The sequence below is a fragment of the Corticium candelabrum genome, chromosome 16 (genome assembly GCF_963422355.1).
Source record: "Corticium candelabrum chromosome 16, ooCorCand1.1, whole genome shotgun sequence".
In the NCBI taxonomy this organism is placed as follows: Eukaryota; Metazoa; Porifera; class Homoscleromorpha; order Homosclerophorida; family Plakinidae; genus Corticium; species Corticium candelabrum.
The window spans coordinates 4,866,595-4,883,864 of NC_085100.1; the positions used below are offsets into that span (position 1 = coordinate 4,866,595).

General features: G+C 42.2%; 1 protein-coding gene across 1 annotated transcript; it reads left to right on the top strand.

Moving 5' to 3' along the window:
• The first annotated feature begins 3,162 nt into the window (after positions 1-3,162).
• On the top strand, positions 3,163-11,516 carry LOC134192560 (nuclear mitotic apparatus protein 1-like). The gene is made up of 4 exons (XM_062661301.1): positions 3,163-5,024; positions 10,097-10,313; positions 10,374-10,559; positions 11,039-11,516. Exons 1-4 carry the CDS (start codon positions 3,172-3,174, stop codon positions 11,321-11,323), a joined length of 2,541 nt encoding a protein of 846 aa, XP_062517285.1. The 5' UTR covers positions 3,163-3,171; the 3' UTR covers positions 11,324-11,516.
• Positions 11,517-17,270: the final 5,754 nt, after the last annotated feature.

The window sequence follows — 17,270 nt, forward strand, 5'->3', positions numbered from 1 at the left end:
GCGAACACGGTGCATGCCACTAGTGTCCTGATTCTAATTTACCCGACACAGATGTCACCATCATAGGATGCATTCTTGCCTCACAATTTCCTTGTACAATAATATTTCGAACAGGAACAAAACAGCGAGTTCGTTCTATCGATTTGTCCGCGACGTCTCGCATTGTACGCCCAGTTTCCCAAGCTCTCGTCTGGCACTCGTCGGTTTGTATGCATTTACTGGATGTGATTTCACCAGTTCATTTGCAGGTCACGGTAAAATGCACGAATATAAAGAAGACCCAAATGCATGCTTCGGCAACAATCAAATGTTCATTAAGTTAGGAGAAACATACAAAATTGATGAAAACCTTTTGGGGAAAGTTTGTGCTTTGTAAGAAAAGCATATAGGTTTCTCGACGTTTAATAGCAGCGTTCGATATCAAATTTTCTGCGAAAACAACAACTGTATCAATCAGCTGCTTCCGTGTCATGATTCTCTGCGACTCCATATAGCTATATCTGTCATGCAAATAACCAGGCGGCAGTCTGAAAGCGTTGTCCCGAAATTCTGGCCCCTGTCGGGCATGGATGGAAAATCGTTTCTGAAGATCCGACATCATCAGCTATATGCAATGGTCAGATCAGTTGCCGACTCCTGAAGCGCTATAGCCTAATAGAATTCATTTCATGTTCTTGCAGCAGTATATAAATATAACTGTGCTCTGAGCGCTGCTCCTGCTAGGGCAATGGACGTTTCCACTGTATACTGACGCTTCTAGGTGCTCCCAAGAGCTATAGTTGTAACAAACAGGCAGACTGTGAATACCGATGTCGTGTAAAGCAGCGATGATGACTCGATCTCGATAAACTTTTCTTTTAGTGTTAGACATTCTAAAGTTATAATTGTTGAAATGTAGCTCTTCTTAGTAGATTAGCAAAACTATAAAGTCGATTAAAACGATACTACTCTACTGATCACAGCAATGCCTCGTATCAACCACCTGCATATCACATCAAGTCACTAGACTATTAAAGTGTTGTGTTTCAGACGATTTTACTGCACATACCTAAAGTACATGCAGGGCTTTGTGCAGCGGCGTCGAGTGGGCGCAAAAAGTGGTGGGGCTGACTCGCTGCTGAGACTTCGGCTCCGGTCTTTGATATTAAAAATTTTGAAAACGCCCCGAAAAGTGGTGGGGCTCCAGCCCTCTCTAGCCTCTATTACGCGACGCCGCTGCTTTGGGAAGCCTCGTGTAATTGACCACTAGTACTCCTATGGCAGGGACACATACATATAGATTAGTGTAAGAAGTAGCCTAGGGGCTGTCGAGTGAATAAGTTGTGTCCGGTACATTGCCACTCAATAGTCAATAGTACATGGTGTCAGGAGTGGGATCTGAATCACACCCGCAATGCGGACTAGAACTTTCCACAGCCACGTGCTGCAACGGTACGCTCAGCCATCATCTCTTGCAGAGTCGTTATAGGTCGACGGCGCTGATTTTCCGTGTCTAAGCCTCCTAAAGACAGGCCATTGATAGCACAATTCTTGTACGTACTGTACCCGTGGGACCAGGAGTCCAGACTCTGACAATTGCATTGACAGAGACTGAACTCCAGGAAAGAATCACACTAGATTTTATTAACTTGGGGTCCTGAAGCCAAAGGATCCGTGTCTGGAGCCAAGTTTGGCTCCATTGCCCCGGTATCAACATCCCTGCCTGAGTCTGTATACCGTATTACGAGAGATGTCACAGCACACCCTTACATAGTCTTGTTTCTATTTCTTCGTACGGCAACCCTACGTCTTCCTCACTTTTCAAACTGTTTTTAGACTTGTTTGCATTCTTTTCCTGCATGAGTGTAGATATGCGCAGTGGTAACGGTGTACGCAAGCAGATGTACAGTTACAGAGTGTTTCATCGATTTGCCCTGGACTCTGTTTGAATTCTAGACAGGCGCGATGATATGACGAAGGCTCTACTGATTGGCGCGTGCGCGAACTTCCGTGTAAGGCATGACACGTGCACAGCACGCGCGCTAAATTCTCCTTGGATTCCCTTACCGCGCAGCGCGGTTGGCAATTGCGTATATTAACTAAACTCTATGAATTATGGGCCTACTAAGCAAATTATCTCCTGGAGCCTGGCCATGTGTACACTCGCAGAAGCCTCAATTGCGACAGCCAACTGTGGTGTGGTTATCCGAAGTCCCACCCGTACCCCAATGGCCCAGTGGCTGCTACACTTTGCACCGTCTATCTAGAGACGGCACCTTTTAATCCATTATCCATTTGCCATTTTGCCATTGTGGTAGCAGCCGAGGGTTTAGCACTACACATCTAGTGCTTCTTCACACGACTCTAGGCAAGCTAGTCCCCATTCTCAGCCTCAGATCTAGACCTACCATGGCCATTTTGCATACTCTCATTTTTATTGACATGCTAACAACCCCCAGTGAATGCCTTCTTCTTCCTATTCTTATTTGTCACTGCTTGGAACAGGTGTCAAGACTAGTTGATTGCAATTAATTGTACATTACGCGACTCGTTTCCGGATTAGAAAACGGCTCAGAGCTCTGTAGGTAGGGCTCTGGGGAATTACAGAGCTCAATTACTATAGATATGGGAAATGCAGAGCCGTGGCTTGGCTCTGTCTACGGCTCTGTGGAAATGCAGATCCATACACGCGGTTCTGTGGAAATGCATCTCTACGGCTCTGTGGAAATGGTAAGCCTTGTACATTGTCTACCAGGCTGCAGCCCGAGAAGCCGCGCATGAAGACCTAGGTACGAGGCTAGGCCGCCGTCGATCTAAATGGCTCTAGTAAATGACACACGCACACACGCACGCACGCACGCACACACACACACACACACACACGCACGCACGCACGCACGCACACACACACACACACACACACACACAACTACATACATGCATAGATGCTCGTAGCTCTCAAGTCGGTAGTTCGAAAACAGCTTCGATCATTTATTAGTGGTAGAGAGAATTGCAACTGAATGTAACTTCTGCAGGATTACCTATACAAAAACACTGTACAGCTTATTTGCATATTTTGCAAGTACAGAACACTGTGTATACGTAAGATACATACGCTCTAGATGTGTGACGTAATATACATGGCTACTCTTCTCGCGCGCGCTAAGAAGGGATGTGCAAGAGACGAGGAAAATGGCTGCTTCAACGGAAACAGCGACGAAGTTGCGTACGAAAGAAGAAGGAATTGTTATTGGAGTACGGCAGCAGCTGATAGATGCCACATCTGCCAAAGATTGGTCGTTGGTTTGCGAGCTTTTTCGTAACGAAAACGCCTTTCAAGCTCTGGATTGTACGATCGTCGACAGGACAGGTTTTCGTTCTCACCTTTTTTCTGTTTTCGAGGATGCATTTCTGATGAACATGGGTGTGACTGAGTGCGCAAGGGCTCTGCAAATGTTCTCACGTGTCGTGTATCCACATCTAGGCAAACTTATGGATTGCGTGGATATGAGGAACATCGTAGTAGGTAGTGCTCTTTACTTGCACGCTACAAAGAGTACACCTCGAAGTATGCAGAAAGATGGCGAGCTAAGAGAAAAACGACAGATCGTGGAGTCTTGTCTGGAACGTTTTATTTCATTTAGGCGGTTGGCTGTGAAATTTCTGAGATGTCAAAATCGTCTCACAGAGTTGACTGCTTTATATGGTAAATTCTCTTTAAGAGACTTGTTAAATCAGCTGATGGGGAAAGAGATGATACCAATAAGCTCAATAGAGAGGATTTTGACATTGGTTTCAGACAGTGAATTTGACAAAATATCCTTAGATGATGGCAGAACTACAGTTGATGCTTTACAAAAACAGTATTCATCCTTGAAAGAAGTCCATGGAGTGCTGACAGGGCTGAAGAAATCTTTGAAATATTTGAACGAAGCTGTTGAGCTAGATTCGAGAGCTTTACAGCGATGCCAGCTATGTCAAATGGTGTTACGTGGCATTCCTACAAGTGACAGAGCAAACAGTTTAATTGTTAGTGATAAGGTTAGTGATCTACTATCCTTGTACAATGGAGCTATTGGTGTTTGTACTGAAAAGGCAAAGCGAGTTATGAAAAAACGCATTGGTGATACTATTAGGGAAGGCTGTGAGGAGGAGGAACCGCAGCAGCAGCAGCAGCAGCAGCAGCAGTATGTTAATAGAATTGCAAAGGCAGTGCAAGGAGCTGAAGAATGGATGTTTTCTTTGGCTGGACGATGTCATTCTTCTGAACACAAAGATGAAATGGGATCTGTGGATAACATTTCCAGTCTAAGTGAAAAACTTGTTGAGAAAGTGGAAAGAGCATTTGTTGAAATAAGAGACAAGTATATGAATGTTCAAGTTGCACAGCCTGTATCAGTGTTAAATAGAGAGGACTTGGCCAACAGCCAATTGGAGAGTGACAGGAAAAATGCCCACACATCTTGTCATTCTTCAACAACGTTTGCAGCTAGTGCTTCTTTAACTGATATTCCCAAATCTGATTTAACGACTACTGCAGATCAATCTTGCAAACACACTGTTGAACAGAACTTACAGCTGCAAACTGAAAACAAAGAGTTGCATAAAGTGATAAATGAGTATGAACAGGTAATGGCACTTACACTCAGGGAACAAGAAACACTTATATCAGGAAATAGTATTCTAAAAGCAGAAGTGGAAGGATTATCAAGACAGCACAAACAAAAGCACAGTGATCAAGAACGTGCGAAAGAAACAGCCGAGAGACTGACAAATGAGAACGAGGTCCTTAAATCCGAATGTGAGAAACTGAAGGAGGTCGTGAGAAAACTTAGATTGTCTAAATCTAAAACCACCAAGCCTGGAAAGGCTTTCCGCATAAGTTCACATACTGAAGAATATATCAAAGACCCATCAAAGATTGAAGAACTAATTGAAGACAGAGATGCTTGGAAGCTATCAGCTAGTGCAAAAACTGAAGTGGCTAGGCATTACGAGGAGCAATTGGCCGAAATGAAAAGTGAGCTGGAGAATATGCAAAGAAGGTTATCTCTATGTTTGTTGATAGTGTGGCATGGTATTTGTTTAGTTGTAAATGATTGAGATGTAAGTGAGTGAAAAGTGTGTCAAAAACAATGATGCTGCTTTTACCATTTCAGTAGGATACTTTGGTAGTGACTTTAGTTGTATGGTTTTCATGTGGTTTTCTAGGGCTTGGTTGGGTAGTCATTTGATTTAATTTGCTTGTTTTACATGTTTTCCTTGTATGCTATTCTAGTGTTACTCGATGCTGACAGAGCTTACTAAATTAGCTACTAACATTTGTGATTACCTTTTTCTGAGTTGAGTGAAAGTGAGTGAGTGAGTAAGTTGTAATGAAAATGGTGTTGAAGTAAATAAACGAGTGAGTGAATGAATTTTGTTGTAGTGTCTAGTTCTTATGAATGTTATTGGTAGTGAGTGATATCTGATTTACATGTTTTATTGCATGCCAGATTTCCATTTAATTGTTGACAGAGTTGCAATTACTTCTATGTGTTTACTTATTTGGTTGAAATAAAGTGAGTGAGTGAGAAAATCTAAGGAATCTCTAGTCAAAGTTAGATTCAAACGTAAAAGACAACTATTTCAAAGAATTTGTTCATACATGTGAAACAAAGAAGAAAGAGCCCGAATTTGTAGTTGTGAAGGGGCTACGGCCGGTTTGTGGTTAGATGCTGTTTCTAGTTTGCAGCCCTACACTACCATTGCCCAATTTTGAACGGCAGCGCTTTTTTTGACTAGGAGCTTGGTCACCACAACTCAGCAATATCAAGAAATGCATTTCCAAGTGTGACCATGATTTTGACGCCGAATGATGGCATGCGTTAACTTGCAAGTTTGGTGGTGGACCTATTCGAAGGCATGACCATGTCCTTGCACTTTCTATGAACTCACTGACCAGTTTCAAGACAAACGACACCTGACGTTGCGATTTACAACTACGAACAAGGAGAGAAGCTGCTACTGTACTTGATATAACTATTACTCATTCTTGAGGTATCAGAGACTTATCTGGTAGTAGCTAGAAAGCGGGTTTTGCAGCATCAGAACAAGAATGACCAAAAAATGCAAAATGCTCTCAGACAGCACGAAATCCAGGACATCTTTTCGTTCCTATTGCATTAGAAGTTTACGGTTGCTGGAGTCAAGATGCAGAAAGCACGTTGCTGGAGTCATCGATGCTGGCATCTGCCACTCATGATATGACTTTCAATCAGTTCAAAGATCAATGTACCGTCTGTCTGTCTTCAGAAAGAAAATATGGTGATCTCATTAACAACAAAGTCATGTCAATCGTAGGACAAAACAATCCGGAACCAAATGCCAGCCCTCACAAGCTCTGCGTTGTTTTGGATGTGATTTCAGATGATTGTGGAGATATCTTTAGAGTTGTAATGCAATTATGTTGTGTTATTGAAGTTAGTAAACTTTAAGTATATAAATAATATCTGCAATTATTGGCAATTGATAGAGAATCTGTAATAGTGTTCAATGTGATTAGCTTCTGCTTTAACAAATACAGAGTGAGTGAGTGAGTGAGTGAGTGAGTGAGTTTACCAGTGAAATTGAATAAAGAGAGTGAGTGAGTGAGTGAGTGAGTGAGTGAGTGAGTGAGCGAAAATGTATTCAGTAGCATTAGTCGTGACATCCTTCTGGAAGAAGTAGCTGCACATTTCCGCAGATTCATCTATTTGTGTCTAAATGTTACATCAACTCAATTCCACTGGTGGTATCAATCGATGGTGAGCATACCAGCATTCTATCTGAGGAGGGTGTACCACAAGGGGATCCTCTAGGACCTTTCCTCTTCAGCCTTGCTCTACATTCAGTCATTTAGAAGCTCAGCCAGAGGCACTCAAAAGTCTTGATTCCATGCTACCTTGATGACGCCACAATCATTGTTTCAAACAAGAGGTAGTGTTCGTCTTGTTGAGATGAAAGACAAACTAGCCAGCATCGGATTGGATTTGAGAGAAGATTAATGTGAGGCTTACTGTCCTTCAGGAATAGTTGATTGGGTCTGCCTATACCCTTAAGAGATGAAAGATTAGAAATACTGGGCACTCCAGTGGGATCAGATTCTTTTGTCAAGGAAAGTGCATAGAGATAGTGAAGTGCGAAAGTGACTGTTTAGCAAAGTTGTCTCTTTTAGATAGCATGCAGTCTGCATTACTGCTTTTACGGTATTGTGCATTTACAGTATTGTGCATTTACGGTATTGTGCAGTTCCCAAGATTACTCATTTTCTTTGAACTGTTCCACCATTGTTGATATCTGGTGCGGTGAACCCACATGATACCATGGTTCTCAAGACTTTCGAAACATTGTTGGATGTGGTTCTCTCAATGCTCTTGAATCCTCACAGCTCAGAGTTGACATTCAACAAGGAGGATTTGGTCTTTGGTCTGCAAAGCATTCTACATTTGAGGCCTTTCTTGGAGGTTGGTCCAACACACTAGGCCATCTCCCTCATCGTGATGGTCGTCTGAGTAGTTTTTGTGATAACCTTATGAGAGTCAATGACAAAGAACAGCCTCAAGTTTTCAGTGAATTGTCAAGTGCTTTGGCAAGTTTCCACCAGTCCTTTGACGATACTCAAAAAGTGTTATCATGTACATCATGTACATCAAAACTTCCAGATGCTCCAAAGAAACTACAGGCAAAACTTCATGAAGCCAAAAAAGCTGTTGAGCTTAACCAGGTTTTACAACATTGCACCAATAGTGATGATCAAGCCTGAATACAAGGTTGTGGTGGTCCAAATTCTGGGGCTTGGCTGGATGCAATATTGAGTTCGCATCATTTGACTCTCAGCAATGCCAACATTGTCAACGCTGTTTGTCTGCGACTTGGTAAAACCATTCCATGCTTGCAATCTTTGGATCGTTGTGTTGCCTAGTGTGGTCAACCAATAGATGTTGAAGGATACCACGCCATGAGGTGTAAGTGGGGCGGTGGCCCAATCAAACGACATGACAACGTACTCGACTGCCTCTATGACATGTCCAAATCTCTTGGATTTCATTGCCGGAAAGAGTTGATGGAGCAATTTGAGAATACATGTAAGCAACGTTCGGGCATTGCCATATACAACTATAGAAATGGAAAAAGCTCCTTTTAGACGTAACCATTACTCACCCCTTGGCAAAACAGTCAATCAGTTCCAGTTGTATTAAACCTGGTTTGCTGTGCTGAGAAGGAGAGGGAGAAAGATTGCGATACCTTGTAAAGTCAACAAATCTAGGGTACTTGTTTCATCCCATTGCCTTTGAGGTATATGGTCAGTGGGGAAACAAAGTGGAGGAGACACTAGAAGAACTATCAAGGTCGTGTCTTCTATGTTCAGACATAGCAGTGTACAACTACCATGATGGCAAAAAAAGTTGCTGCTGGATATTACTGTTACTGTAGTCCAAGATAATCTAGCAGGCAGCAGTGAGAAAACTGGATTTGCTGCATCTGCAAAGGAGAAAGAGAAGTCTGAAAAATATTTACTAAAATCGAACAATCTTGGACACCTTTTCTGGCTTATAGCCATTGAAGTTTTTGGAAGATGGGAGAAACGAGCTGAGGATCTAGGCGTTGAAGGAGATATCATTGTTACACCACCTGTGCTAAATATGCTCTGTGACCAATTTCAAGAGAATCCGGGCAATTCAGTTGGCAGTAACTCTGACATAACTAGTGACAAGGGAGGGAGGGAGGAGGGAGGGAGGGAGGAGGGAGGAGGAGGGGGGAGGAGGGAGGGAGGAGGGAGGGAGGAGGGAGGGAGGAGGGAGGGAGGGAGGAGGGAGGGAGGGAGGAGGGAGGGAGGAGGGAGGGAGGGAGGGAGGAGGGAGATAATTAATTAATAAAACAACAGTTAAAGTAAGATAGGTGAGATAGGAACTTGATTAGTGACACAGAGAATACAGATTCTTGGCTGACACAAATAGTCGTAAATTGTTAGGTGTGCGTTTTACAGAGTTGGTGTCATCCTGATGTTTGTTGTTATTGTGGTGGGATGATTTATAACATGCAGCATGACGGGTGGCATTCAAGAGTTTTCTTAGCTCAATGGAAACTTCAGGCAAAAGAGCAAGACTTTAAAACCATACGAAACACCCAAAAGACATATAACCATATGGCCTGATTTTGGGAGCTCTTGAGTTGTCTAATGTGTGAGGTTTTGCTGTTTTTTTTTGAGGGAAGGACAGTTAAGTGACTTCAGTTGTTGACTGGGTGCTTGGTGATTGGTAGGTGATCTGGGCAGACTATCCCATTTTTTCTGATTTTTGGACAAATACTACTACTTGCATAATTTGTGTTTCTGCTTGTCCTCTCAAATTAAACGTTTTCAAATATATATGTTTAATTTGACTTCTGAGAGCAGGCAAGGTACAGGGAAAATATTTGACGTTATTGTAATTATAAGTCTGCCATATGTAGGCTGCATGTAATGCAAACCAAGCTGATGTGTATTTGTTTGACTGCCAAATTTATATTGTGTATTTTCTCTTTTGATTTCTGTTTGTATGAGGTCAGCTGGATGGCAATGGCAAGTCTTTCAGTTACATGTAAAATGAGCTTTTGTTGGTAGAGTTGTGTATCAGTTTGATATCTGGTCAGGTGACACTATGACGTGAGTAGTAGACATCTTTGTGAGAAGGGAAGTGTTTATTGACTCTGTAAAGATTGCATAAGTGTCACACTTGTTTTGATATTTGAATTATTGCTGCTTTTAAGTTGCATGTAGCATCGTTTTTTGCTAACAGTCATTTTTGTTGCGAAGTGGAAGCAGAGACATTCTAAGAACGTAAATCAATAATTTGTGGTGTGTTTATCTATATAGTTACTGATTTACTGGTACTTGAGTGTAGGCATTCTTTAACTAACACATTAAAATGTGTGTAAATGTTGTTTTTATTGTTAACCAACATATTTTAGTGGCAAAGGACAAGACAGTATATGATATGGTTTAGTGGCTATGATATGACTGAGTGTTTGGATGTAAACTTTAATGTTGATCGTAGACATCTCTGATACTTTGAATATAGAATTTTAGAATCACAAATGAGTGTAATGTGAATTTTAGACTCGAAGAGCAAGCAAGGTACCTCGTTGAAAGTCGTGGTGCTGTAGAGGTTCTTAGTGATCTAAGACGACCATCGGAACTTGCCAAGCACTTTGAGGAGTTGTACACTAGTCATACATGTGTAGCTGTTGCTGATCATCTTGAAGTTGTAGCCAAGGAGCAGAGGTTGGATGGAGCAGAGGAACGTATAAATCAATTTGTTGTTAAATTATTCTTGGTTAGTATTAGTATTCGTTTGTTATGATTTGAGTTGCGATAATATACTTCAAGTTTTTAGGAAGTTGAGGGACAAACCGATGAGTTTTTTGTGAAGAAACAAGGAAACATTTGTCAGTGTTTATCTGTTGATGAAACAGTAATTGCAAAGCATTCCAATGTGCAGAAGTTGCTAAAGAAGTGTGTATGCAGTCTACTAGCTTACTCAAATAAGCAGTTAAGCTTTCTTGATTCTCCTTTACTTGAGGTTAGTGATACTCATAGCTTACGGATAGTGTGATTTGAGTGTGTTTGATGAATGTACCCTTACGTGCATATGGTATTTGTACCCATATACTTGACATACATGTACAAGTCTTGTACGACGTGCTTGTGTGTGCAATCTGGAAAATTTCACAATATGCAGAAAGCACTTTCTTGTTCTGGGCTTCACAAATACACACTGTCGTTAGATTGAAGAATCTAATTTACACAGTTTGCGAATCTAACAGCTATAACTTTAGGATTATGCTGCTGCTGCTGTGTGTGTGTGTGCGTGCGTGCGTGCTTGCGTGTGTGTGTGTGTGTGTGTGTGTGTGTGTGTGTGTGTGTGTGTGTGTGCGTGCGTGCGCACGCGCGGGGTGGGTGGGTGATGGATGTATTATAGATGTCATAAATACTAGGATAGAATGACCGTCTGCATTTCTGCAACTGTTGAATAAAATTGTAGCTATATTTTTTGTGCAGAATGTATGTCAGCATCTTGAGAGCTTTGATAAAGACCTGTGCACACCAGCGGCGCGAGATATAGTAGCACCCTTTGTGAAAGAGTGTATAAGTTTCATGTGGGATGTCAAAACTCAGCCTGTGATTCTCAGCTTTACTGTTGCGGACAAGTCTTACAATCCTGCTCGTCACCGCCGGTCTTATGCAGCGAACTCTTCATCTACTGAAATTAAGTCCTTTGTGTGGCCTGTATTTATTGACAAGTCCGCGCAAACTGTTTTATGTAAAGGATTTGTTGTTACTTGATTGACTTGTAATCATGCGATACGGTATATTGGGCTTCTTTTCTAGTTAGTCCACTCGCATTGAGGTGTACAGCGTGTCTCTTCAAGACTTGTGTGAGATTGAATACCAATGCATGTCTTAAAGATTTATTCCTGCATGGGTATACGCCTGCTTGAATTTCTTATAGACTTTAAAATGGTCGTTCGTATTAATTTGGTCGAACTGCACTGTTAGTGAAACATCGCACATGCATGCATGTGTTCGTGCAATGCGAATTCGACATCAAGCAAACTTTATTCTGTATGCTTATTCTCCCGACCTGATCTACTAGAGGGACCAAACCTGCGACGCACGTTCAGTGTCCAACTAAAAAGAATTGTTTGTGTCCAGCTGTGTCCGGCGGATCAAGTCCGCTAGCACGTGTATAGTTCGACGGACGTTTTACGTGGTGAGACCGAATCCGCTACAAAATCAAAGTCACTTTTAACCATTGCATGATAGGTCATGCAACAGCTGGAAGCATGCATATTCAGGACAGTTTTTCTGACGTGATCGCATAGTTTGATTGCGAAACTTATCTACTAGTTCATCTTGACTCGAACAATCCAATCTTCAACGAATCTTTGCATTTGTTAAATGCATTACCTCTATAGGCAAAGAGCTTCATACTTGCTATTGTATCGTTATCTCAACATGAAGACCAACATCTGGTAAAATTTTGTTAACTACAATTTGTACAGAACTGCAGTGTTCTAGCCAACAGACAAACAGACAAACAGACAAACAAACCGAACTAAAAAGTAACCTGCTTGGCGGAGGTAATTAAACATTATTTAAGCACGTAAAGTAGGACTGATGTGACGCAGTCTTGAATTACTTGCAATCACACTACAAAAACAAGATCTCGAACTAAAAGTATCAAGAAACTAAATTCTTTTTAATTAATGTAAATTAGCTGCATGCGACAATCTCAGCATCTCATCTTACGCACGGTCACGGCCTTAATTAATTAGTTTTCTCATGGTCTCATCGTTGTCTCATTTAGTTGTCTACTCTCATTGTGTTATTGCCTTATCTCATCATCTCATGCTACAGTCTCATTGTCTAGTTCATGTCTAAGTATATCTAGTATAGTACACTCTAGTCTCTAGATATATTCTACTTTTGACAGAGGTACCGCGCCATTTGTACACATCTACACTGCGTACAAATGAACCCGTGGAGGCGAATTGGAACATCCAGTATTTTGCTGAGAGATGATGCGGCGATATTTTTTATTTATGATTTCACAATGAATAAATTACCTTTAGGATGTTCTACAAACAGATCGAGGTATTCAAAAACCATATGTACTTTACTTTTATAATAAATATATATTATTGGCCTAGAGTGTATAACTTATAGTCTGTGGGCCAGGTCCCAAAAAGACGAAGTTGCATTCCACCCTCGTGAAGACACACATTTCTTTTACGAAACGTTAGAGGAATCCATTTAAAGCATTTCTTCACTTGTCCCCCTTCGCGAATGTTGTCCGTTCGGTTGCATTTGCCTATTTTTGGTTCTGACAGCGAGTACGCTCTGTACTCCGAGGGCAGACTCTGTTTTCTAGCATTTATAAGCATAACATTAACTTGAAGAAGAAATATATGAGCATTTAGGCAGCAGCTATTCAAAACATAACGAGAGACTGGAAAAACACGAACAGATTGCGCTCAAGTCTCTGCACTAACGTGCGTTAGCGGCAATGCTGTTTCTCTTGCCGTCGTCAGCAAAGACTTCTAGTGCGTTTACACTGAGTGCCTAGTAGCCTTATATCCTCGTTTGCGAAGTCTTGTTTAAACTCAGCTGTATTCACACCTACGTTCATAGCTAGTCAAGCGACTCTGCTAGCTATCTAGATGTACATGTACCATATTTTCGCCTTTATCTTCCAGTGTCCTTGAGTCAAGGCTGCTCTAGTGTGAACGCGCCTTCGTTTTGCTTCTAGCCTTTGTACACGGTATATTTGTATATACTCTAGTAGCATATCCTCACCGGATCTAGATAGAACAAACACGGATGTTTCTCGTTTCTACGAACTGACCATCACGTAAAAGGATGTCTACAAGGAGGCGGACATTGGAAGAATAACAAGGACCTAGACTGATGGAACGCTACTAGGACACTACGACCGAGTCCCTCAAAGGCCAATTATGCAGAAATGATGTCTTCAAAACAGTTTCAATGTATACAATCTGCGTACATGAAGTTTACCGATTCTGATCGCGGACAGACGGCAGCGTTTTGGATGTCGTACTGCTATACGATTGAACTACTGCTGCAGTTTGTTCGTTCCACTCGGATTGGAGACTGGTCTCTCCACTTGCAATGCCTTCACGACACGATACCGTGGATGTTTGCATACGACAGAGCAAACTACTGTCGGTATCTCACTGTCTACCGGTACGGCATGGTCTCTCTTGCAGAAACTCATCCAGATGCTCACGCTCTGTTAGAAGCAGGAGAGTTTGCTGTCCAAAGGTCTCCTAACGTCTTCGCACAAGTACCCGTTGACATGGCCATCGAACAATCTATAAATCGCGATACTAAAACCAAAGGAGGAGTTATTGGTAGTAGTCTGAGATGCGGAGCCGTTCAGAGATGGGTCGCCACGGCACATGACCGTGCAGCCATAACTGCGGCTTGCCACAGTTTGGCTGGCATTTCAAAAGAGTCTAATAGAAGCAAGCGACACAAAGATTTGACGCGAATAAAGCGAGACGAAGATGATGTTCGGAGTGTAATTGGTACGCTTGAATGTTGGTCTAACCCATTTGAGGCGTCAAGCTGCGTTGTGAACATTTCATCTGGAATAATGGCTCCACCTGACGTCGCGAACGACCTCTTGCAAGCGTACCAAATAGGAAGCACACATGCCGAGAAGTTTGTTCACGAACGCTTGTGTAGTAGCAGTGTTGGATTTTTTGACAAGCTACAAGAGTTGAAGCTGAAAACTTTCTCATCGATGGCCAAGACAGTCACAGTCAGAGCTAATTCTCGTGATTTAGCAATAAAGGCTAACAGGAGCTTCTTTTCACAAACGTTGGCAATTTCGACGAGTAGGAATCTTGACTTGCGGATGGTCCTTTCGTTTTCCTTAAGTCCACTGCCATCGAGTTTGGCTTCACCGCAAGGTAATGTGAATAAACAACCAAGTCTTCTTTACTGCCTCTCTTGGAAAGCTATGGCTCCCCGGTAGAAAACATTAGCAGAGCAGCACTGCTAGTCGACGCAATGGCTACCATTCAATCACTTACTAGGCCTACTGGCACTTTTCGAGATCTTGCTTTTCAAATTCTTCGCTCAGTATTAGGCACTCGCGACCACGATCAGCTTTCTCGTGTTGACTTTGTCATAGATCGGTATCCATCTGTATCCATCAAAGACCCAGAGCGTAGCAAGCGTGCCTCTACCGGCGTTATTGTTTCCCATAGTATTAATGAGTCTCAGCGATGTCCAAAGCAGTGGAAGAAGTACCTAAGCTCTGGAAACAACAAGAGTGCTCTGTGGGACTTTTTAGTAAACGAGTGGACTTCTACTTGCTACAGCAGGATGCTCAAAAACATTAATTTTTACTTTTGTTCCGGAACCGGTTGTGTCCGCTTGACATCTACCGACGGTGAACAGGCATCGCGGTCAGAGGTTCTTGAGCTAACGTGCTGTCACGAGGAGGCAGACACAAGACTCTTCCTACACGCTGCGCAGGCTGCACGATCTAGAGAATCGACTACCATCATCAAATCTCCAGACACTGACGTTGCTGTCATTGGCATATATGCAGCCTCTTTGGATGTTTTTCGTCATGTTCAGTTACTGTGGCTAACGGGTACCAAGGACCGGCGGCGTTTCGTGCATTTGTCGAGGCTAGCCCACGCGCTTGGAACAGAAATATGCAACTCTCTCCCAGGATATCATGCATTCACTGGTTGCGATACTACGAGTGCATTCTATGGTAAAGACAAAAAACGGTCTTTTCAAATTCTAATAAAAGATCCTACAATTCAGGCAGGCATGGCAAGACTAGGAGTAGCCCCTGAATGCTCTTTAGGCACTCAAAAAAGTTGCGAATTGTTTGTTTGTCGACTGTATGGACAACAGAACTGTACATCTATTAATGAAGCAAGGTACAAAATCTTTTGTGTTAAGGCTCCTGCGTGCCAGAACCTCCCCCCAACAGCCGATGCCCTGTCACTGCACGTCAAACGGACCAACTACCAAGTCTACATTTGGAAACATGCTCTCCAAGCCTTTCCTGCCCGTCGGAAGTTGTAATGGACACGGTTGGATTGTGTATGGACAGAAAAAATAGAAATCAAGTCGATGAGCCAGCCTCCAGCACCAGATGCAATTCTAGAAGTACTCAACTGCAGCTGCAAAACTGGTCGCGACAGCAATCGCTGCGGTTGTTTTAAAAATGAACTGAAGTGTACAGAAATCTGTCGATGCGAGAATTGCAGTAACTGTGACCGGGGAGAGAACGACACCAATGCTGTAGATATTCTTATTGCTCCTATTGATGATGATGACGACGGCGACGACGACGACGATGATTACAGTGATAGTGATGATACTGCTGAGAATTAATTAAGTTAAGATAGCAGCGTATCGTCAGACGGGGGATTGACAGCGTACATATCACAGCGACATATAGCTGCCAATTTTGAGAGTTTTATGTAAGAAATGTGGTATTACTAAATTAGAAATGCAATATTGGGCTGACTTTGGTGTAGAAAATAATTTACTTAGTTCCCAAACGTTTTTTGAATGCTACTACGTATGGTGCAACCTCGGACAACGGACCGTCAGCGCTGCTTAAATTAAAATATTTAATTACAGCTAAACGGACACTTTTCGCAACGGGGGACAAGTGCAGAAATGCTGTACTTGGACATGTCTATCATTTGGTGATAAGAAACTTGTGTCTTCACGAGGGTGGAATGGGACTTGTTTTCTGAAGCCTTTTTTTGACCTTGGCCCATGGACTATTAGTCGAAACATGCAAGTTCGAAACTAAATTCCAAGAATCGACAGTAATCTAGTCTGTTTCGTAAAGGTATCACAATTAGGTAGACGTGAGGCGACCTGAACTTGTCTCGGATTTCAAGTCAGATAAAAGCATTCTTTTGGATGCTCTGTAACAAACCTATTCAGCAGATCTAATAAGTCACGTGCACAAAGACATAGGAGGTAGCTACAACAGTGGTAAACGTCTTGCAATTGTGGACTGTACATGTACCACTGGTCCAGGGCATTCACGCTCTAGTGTGCGCAAGTCAGTTTTAGTATATATGGATAAGTTTGCTCTTTTTTTTTTGCGGTCGTGATGGCCGCTTTACGTATACGCCACATCTGCCGACGCATACGGTACGACAAGATGGCATACTTAACTAATTAACCTAAATTCAGTGCTGACTAAATCTACCCAATTGCCTCAGATACCATGTGTATGTTGTATGTACTCTTTTATGCAGGTATGTTGAAATGGCTTTCTTTCATCGATGATGGAATGAAATTGATGTAAAATCTTACTAGATTGTTTGTCGTCGTTGCATTGATTTAGTTGATGATCGTGTAGAACGATATGAAGTAGAAAGTGTTACATGTTATTCGAAATGGGCAGCTGTAATTGAATTTAGCAGGGTGGTAAGATTTGTATGTGTGATCTTAATTGACTTTCTGTGTTCTTCTACAGCTTGTGATGTACTGTAAATTGAGACTTAACGTCTATGGATCATTTTAGTATTTGCTATAGCATGGTTGGCCGATAAATATGACAAACTTCAGTGTAGAAAATAGGGAATTATTTTGGCTTGAACAGACTGAGCCTATAGGTAGGACATTCTTGTATGGTGTTACGTGTATAACTAAGGGCCTCCCCTACTGCAGCCATTTTGCATGTAATTTTTGATAGCCAACTTCCAAGGGAGAA

Bases quoted from the DNA above. Each gene is read 5' to 3' on its own strand.
- LOC134192560 (XM_062661301.1), top strand. From the start codon at position 3,172: ATGGCTGCTTCAACGGAAACAGCGACGAAGTTGCGTACGAAAGAAGAA. The intron at 5,025-10,096 runs GTTATCTCTATG...TGTGAATTTTAG, and splicing joins CTGGAGAATATGCAAAGAAG to ACTCGAAGAGCAAGCAAGGT. The intron at 10,314-10,373 runs GTTAGTATTAGT...TCAAGTTTTTAG, and splicing joins TTGTTGTTAAATTATTCTTG to GAAGTTGAGGGACAAACCGA.